Source organism: Solanum verrucosum, unplaced genomic scaffold (genome assembly GCF_900185275.1).
Source record: "Solanum verrucosum unplaced genomic scaffold, falcon-dt-bn FXZP01000163.1, whole genome shotgun sequence".
NCBI lineage: Eukaryota > Viridiplantae > Streptophyta > Magnoliopsida > Solanales > Solanaceae > Solanum > Solanum verrucosum.
In genome coordinates, this window is record NW_026020379.1 from 1,265,204 (window position 1) to 1,272,473 (window position 7,270).

The window sequence follows — 7,270 nt, forward strand, 5'->3', positions numbered from 1 at the left end:
TGTAATGGTTATTCCTACTAATTAGCTTTTTATTTAGCAATCTTGTTCTTGAATCTGTTTAGTGTCGTCAAATTATGACATTTCAAGATTTGAAGTTGAAATTTTGTTTGAAAAAACAATTTGAATGGAAAAGCTTGGCAAGTATTGAATTTATTTCTTTTTCTTATATTGATGCATGTTGTTTAATTACTAGCATGTGTGTTACTTAAATTTTCACCTTTATTTTTTTATTTTTTTTATAATTATGTTGTTTCTAAATATTTTGTGGATATTACTAAGGTTACACTTATTTTGGAACGGATGGAGTAGCTGTATTTTAATCTCCAAACAGACCATTTTCAGGAATTTTTGAACAAAGTAAGCCATTATTAAAATTAATTTACCAAAATAATACGTTTTTTGGAAATTTTACAAAACTAGTATAAACGTAGTTCACAATAACGTTTTAGGTTATATTTTATTAAAAAAATTCAATAACAAAAAAGATAAAAATCTAACAGATTAAACAGACATAAAACGTTATTGTCAGTAACGTTTTATAGTTCGTTACTCAGAGGCACGTTTTACAGCTGAAATGTGACTCACAGTAACATTTTTCTGGAATGACTGAAAATTAAAAAAAAATCTAGTACATGCCTCATTCAACTTTATTAAAATTTCCACTATTAAAATGAATATATATATATATATATATATATATTTATTTATTTATTTTTATTTTTTATATTTTTTTTTAATTTTTTTTACACATATATAAATTTCTCTTTTCTTCTCTTTTCATACATAGATAATACTTTTGCAAGGAAAATAAGTTGTGAGGAGGCTTTACTGCAATATCAATTAATTCCTTTGTCTCTTCTATTATGATGTAGCCATTATTTATTTTTTTTAATAATTGATTTACTTACTTATTACATCAATTTTAATTAAATAACTTCTTTATTGATAGTCTAATATTTAATAATGATAAGAAAACGATTGATCTAATATTTGGAAGGGATGCTATCTTAGGCTTCAATTAAGAAGATCTCTCATATGATTTATTTACAAATTTTGAAATTGAAATGATATAAGACAAGCTCCAATTTGTGTAAAGTCATCCTCACTTTTTTTTTTCTTTTTGTTTTAAAAAAGTATTGTTTATGTGAAAAGAGAAAAAAAAGAAGAGAAAATCATATATATTTCAAATGAAGGTATGTACAAAATATGTCTATCCATTTTAATAGTGGAAATTTGAATAATGAATGAGAGTTGTAGAAGATTGGATGTCAATTTTCACCATTGAGAAACGTTACTGTGAGTCACGTTTTAGCTGTAAAACGTGCTTCAGAGTAACGAATTATAAAACGTTATCGACAATAATGTTTTATGTCTGTTTTCTCTGTCACCATTGAGAAACGTTATTGTGAGTCATGTTTTAGCTGTAAAACGTGCTTCAGAGTAACGAATTATAAAACGTTACCGACAATAACGTTTTATTTCTATTTATTCTGTCAGATTTTTGTCTTTTTGTTATTCAATTTTTTTGAATAAAATATAACCTAAAACGTTACTGTGAACTACGTTTATACTAGTTTTGTAAAATTTCAAAAAAACATATTATTTTGGTAAATTGATTGTTATAATAGCTTACTTTGGTCAAAAAATCCCATTTTCAGTGAGTTTTTAAAATCAAAATAGGTGGATTTTTAGTTCTTTTACTCATAAAAGGTTGTCAATGGTGTTACAAGATCAGAAGAAGAAGTTTATAAAGTTGTTGAATTCAAGAGACATGTCATAGTTTTATTCGCTTGGTCAAATATAAGTACAATCATGCTTTATACATCTTAAATCTTGTGGAGAATGATTTTAACTCCATGCTGTGGAACGAAGCTGAACAGGAGATCAGTGAACATAAGTTGGTGAAGTTGTGAACATGTAACGTTGTAGAATCATTGAAAGACTAATTTTTGCTTCGATCATTGCAAAGTTCAAACCTAAACAAGTTTGAGGTCCATAGCCAAACGGCAAAAATGCTACTGGATTGTTGTTTGTAGCTTTAACAACCCCTTCAGCAAATCTATCCGGTTTGAAAACATGAACATGTTCTCCCCATATTTTATGATCATGTTGAACAGCTAATGGTGATATGTATATCAGCATTTTAGGTGGTAAAGTTAGCTCAACTTTCCTTTTGATGAATGGTACTGGAGGGTACAATCTTAGAGATTCATCAAGAATCATGTTCATCTACATTGATCAAAGAATATTGAAAACTGTTACGTAATTGAATAGAAGTATCGAAACTGATAATAAACGATTGATAGACCCTTAATGCTTACAATTTTCAGACTTGATAGGCCATCTGCATTAGGAACTTTCTGGCCAAATGATTCAGCAACTTCTTTTCTTGCTTTTTCTTGCCACTCCTTGTTTGTAGCTAGCAAGAAGATTGTCCATCCGAGCAAAGAAGACGTTGTCTCCTGACCAGCAAAATAAAAGTTCTTGCACTCATCAATTATATCGTCTATTGATATTCTGTTATTCTTGATAAGCATCTAGCTAGGAGTTTTCCAAGGAAATCACTTCTAAAGTTATGCTCTTCACCAATCTTTTCCTCTTCTCTTTTCTTTATTATCCGAGTAATGCTGTCACGTATCGAGTTTCTCTGACTCTATTTTATCATCACACCTTTTCCATATTTTACTACACAAAATGTAAACATTTAGAGCCCGTTTGGCTTAACTGAGCAAATGTATGAACGTCTCGTGGAGGAAGGGACTTACCTGATGCCCGGAAATCTAGTTTTGTGAGCATTTTTGGAAACTAGAAATGCTAACTTCATCAGCATTTGAAATATATATGTTCTTTCCTTCTAAGTAATTACTTCCAAAAGTAGTCTTGGAAATGATTTCTAATGTTAATAGCCTAAACTCTTCAAACACTTCATAAATCTTCCAACGTTCGAGCTTTGTCTCACAACTCATAATCATCACCGGAATCATACTTTGCAGTCACAAACGTTATTGAAAAAAAAATTAGCACTAAAGGAAGCAGATCAAGGAACTCCTTACCAAAATATTGTACAAGAATTTTACTTTAGGCTTTCTCCATGAAAAACACGGTTGGCTAGTTTCCTCATTTTGGCCCATTTTCGCCTTTAGATGTCGGAAGCCCGTCTCCTAAAAGCTTCTTGGGAAAGCCTTCAAGATCCATTTTGGCATAATTGTTGTTTCTATTGCTCAGTATTTCTTTGAGAAGTTCTGGTTCAGTCACTACTAGCTAGGTCAGGTTGCACTCCATACCAGTAGAGAAAATTTACCCCTATAGTGAAGTGACATGAGAAACTGAGACAATACTAATTACTAAGTAAAACAAGAAAATGTGTTATAATCTTTTGAATTTACCATACAGTTTCTTCCAAGAAAATATATGAGGTAGAATTCTTGGAAATATGTCATGTGATAAGTGATCCATGGCGTCGTTTATGGAGTCTTTTTCCATTTCCACAATCTCTTTGAAGTTTCCATGTAGGAACTTGTAAGGAGGACCTTGTATACCTTGAGATTTCATCATAAATTGTACATGAAATGGAGTCCAACATAGCTTCTTAACGATCCCAATTCAAGGATCACAAACAAAGAAATTAAAACTCGCGAGAATGATCATCATCATCATCATGTTCACGGTTTATTTTTTAATCCAGATGTTGAATGAATTTGAGAGGTTATAGTTTTTCTAATGTACTCGTAACTCGAATATTGGCTTCATTAATAGCATTTCAAAACACCGGCCATTCTTGATTTTGCTCTTGACAAAGACCTCGATGAATGTCAGACGGTGTGGACCATGAAAGTTTAGGTGTCCGCAACGACTACAAGGGATTATATCATGCCAAAATGCAGTACAATGATTCCAAATTATTAAAAAGAGATTGCAAGTGAGAAGTCTCAATCTGTGTATTTTTTTTTCTCTTGGAATATTATCTAATTTTCATATCTTAAGAATAACTAATGGGCTAATGGCCATGTGAGGAAGACATCATTTTAATATCATTTTGATTTGATATCCTTTGTCTTTATTTTATCTGTCATTTGTTACAAGGATTATAATAAAAGCCAAGCCATGATAATATGGAATCAGTGATGTTACAATTGTATAATATTGTGTGCTTATGCAAGTGTGGTCATAACTATTATAATAGAAATCAATAATGGTACAATTGTATATTATTTGGATAATGCACATAATTAGGTGACAGAGTGAACTTATAACGCTGCAAAATCATCGACAAGGCAATCTTTGCTTCGTTCGTTGTGAAATTTTGACCAACACAAGTATGAGGTCCGAACCCGAAGGGAAAAAATGCTGCTGCATTGTTGTTAGTTGCTTTAGCTACCGCTTCTGCAAACCTCTCCGGTTTGAAGATGTGAACGTCTTCACCCCATATTTGAGGATCATGGTGCAGTGCCAGAATTGACATGAACATTGTCATGTTAGCTGGAAGAGTCATGCTCCCTAGTCTAACTTCTCTTTTAACCTTCCTTGTAACTGTAATAGCTGGAGGATACAATCTCATACATTCATTAAGTATCATGTTCATCTGCAACAAACGACAAAAGAATCTGTTGAAGATATAATTAACTAAAGTGTGATCTCTCTAACAATTCAACTTTTAGACTATGTTGGTCGGACTCTCCAAATATATTGTCGCACTTGTGGTGTTGGATTCTCCAAAAATGCACTACTTTTGGAGTATCCAACACACACCCATCAACATTTTTGAAGAGTCCGAGCAACATAATTTAAATGAAACTGTCACACAATTCAATACAATATCAAAACAGGCAGAATTCTTATGTTTTGAGTCTAACCACCATCCATTGTTAAGAAGAACTTCCACGTGCATGGCCCATGAAAAAGGAACAGGCCGGCTTAAGTAAATAAAAATGTACTCTCTCTAACAATGTAAGCAAAATTCAATTCTGAGAGTGTTGCTTACTGTTCTTAGTCTTGCAATTGCATCAGAAGTTGGTAATTCAAGGCCACAGAATGTAACCACTTCCTTTCTGGCTTTTTCTTGCCATTCGGGGTGAAGTGCTAAGAGAAAAACAGACCAGCCAAGTAAGCTTGTTGTTGTAAGATTCCCAGCACGATACAATGCTTTGATCTTGTTGATCATTTGATCTAATGTGATACTCTTGTTCCTGAGGGGCGGAGCTACATCTAGCTAAGGGTGGTCAGATCTCGTCGATCATTCGTCGAATTTTTTTTGTTGTGAATTCAATTGAGACATCTGCTACTATGAATGATAAGGAGGATGCGACTAGTGATATTCGCATTGACAAGCTGTGTCGGAGTACAAGAAGTGTAATTCCACCTAAAAGGTTGGACAATTACTTTTGGGCAGGAAGAAAGTCACGTGTGCAAGGCGACGGTTAGTTATGAAAGTTGTATAAAAGTGTGAGAACGTGGGTAGGAAAAGGGTAGGCAGTTAATTATGATTTTGTAAGTTCTCACCCTCTTCTTCTGTCTTCTCAACCCAATTGTAGGCTTCTAATTTCAGATTTCAAGTGTATTTCCTTGTATCAGTGTTACTTACAGTTCCTTTGTTTGTCTTGTTGTATTGTAATTATATTCAGTAAAACATATATATATATATATATATATATATATCTGTGTGTGTGTTTTGTATTGTAAAAGTTGTGAGTGTTGCATTGGTGCTTTCATCCAGAGGTCTCTAATGGAAGAGGACCGAAAACTCAAGTCCCTCGAAGACTCCATACGGGTGGTGAAAGAATCATTCTCGAGTGACATATCTGAAATTCGATCTATGCTGAAAGAGGTGGTGGGTCATGTGATGGCACTAGGTTCTCAGAATAGTACCCCTGTAGTGGCAATATCTCGACCACGTCAAACTACTGAAGTTTATGGAGGACAAACACCAACACCTCCTACTTTGCGTCACAAACCTGCTTCGGTTGAATTAGTACGATTCCATGGAGTGAATCCTGAATCATGGGTCTTCCAAGCAGAGTGTTACTTTGAATTTTATGGAATCATGGAGGATCATAAGTTAACACTAGCATTGTTCTACTTGGATGGTGATGCATTGGAATGGTACCGATGGTTGTGTCGCAATAAACAGTTAGTTAATTGGGAGCATTTTGCTGAGAAACTGCTGGTCGATTTCAGAAACGAGATCTAGAGGCGTCAGAGGGTCGACTTGCTAAACTTCGGCAGACCACTACGGTGGCTGAATACCAGAGTCGTTTCGGAGCGGTTTCTAATGAGATGATGCATTTTCCATCTCAGGTATTAGGACATTTTTTTACTTCTGGATTGAGACCTGATATTAAAGTGGCTATTTTAATCCGTGAGCCCACAAAATTAAATGAAGCTATATGTTTATCCCATTTATACGAGCAAAAGACCCAACTTGAACCTGGCTCCTTTAAGCCTGCATTCAGTAAGGCTCCACCATTTCTGACAACTCTCACTCATCCTTGTGCAGTCTCAAGGCCCTCCATTTCGAATCAGATAGCTTCAGTTGCCCAAACTACATCAAATCGTCTGCCCATGAGACACCTTTCCCCTGCAAAGTTACAAAGTCGTCGGGAACGTGGTCTTTTTTATTCTTGTGATGAAAAATACTCTCCTGGTCACAAGTATAAGTCACTTCCCCAACTTCTACTGTTATCTGAAAAGTGAGGCTGAAGTGACATTACCGGATCAATTTGTGTCGAATGATGTCTTAGCGGAGGAATTACAATGTTTGGAGGTTCAAGAACAGTCAGCTATTTCATATCATGCTTTATTTGGAGGAAATTTTTCCACTACTCTTAGATTTACTGGTCATGTTAATGGGTCACCAGTACAAGTGCTTGTGAATAATGCTAGTACACGTAATTTTATTCAGGCGAGGATGGCAAACTTTCTTCAGTTGGAGACTGAACCATCGCCAAGCTTTTCGGTGGTGGTAGGAAGTGGACAGCGACTACGATGTGAGGGTGTGGCTAGAAAAATTCCAATAACCATACTGGGAAACAAAATAGTGGAAGATTTATACATTTTATCCCTTCATGGTGCTGATATAGTACTAAGGGTTTCTTGGCTCGCAATTTTGGGTCATGTCCTTACTGATTATACAAATAGAATATTTGAATTCACTCTGAATGGTTCTAGGATAATGTGGAAAGGGGATGCACCTACTGATGTGCAACCAGTGCAATTACATAGTCTGAGAAGAATGGTTGCTACAGATGCAATTTCTTCCTATTTTCATCTATAA

General features: G+C 34.5%; 1 protein-coding gene and 1 pseudogene across 1 annotated transcript; both read right to left on the reverse strand.

The window, feature by feature from the left end:
* Positions 1–1,826: 1,826 nt before the first annotated feature.
* Positions 1,827–3,660, reverse strand: LOC125839062 (cytochrome P450 CYP749A22-like; annotated as a pseudogene).
* Positions 3,661–4,186: 526 nt separating this feature from the next.
* Positions 4,187–5,161, reverse strand: LOC125839020 (cytochrome P450 CYP749A22-like). The gene is made up of 2 exons (XM_049518016.1): positions 4,982–5,161; positions 4,187–4,582 (listed from the first exon to the last, which is right to left on the reverse strand). Exons 1-2 carry the CDS (start codon positions 5,159–5,161, stop codon positions 4,187–4,189), a joined length of 576 nt encoding a protein of 191 aa, XP_049373973.1.
* Positions 5,162–7,270: the final 2,109 nt, after the last annotated feature.

Coding starts and splice junctions, on each gene's coding strand:
- LOC125839020 (XM_049518016.1), bottom strand. CDS start 5,161: ATGATCAACAAGATCAAAGCATTGTATCGTGCTGGGAATCTTACAACA. Junction 4,583..4,981: donor CAATTGCAAGACTAAGAACA/GTAAGCAACACT, acceptor CGTTTGTTGCAG/ATGAACATGATACTTAATGA.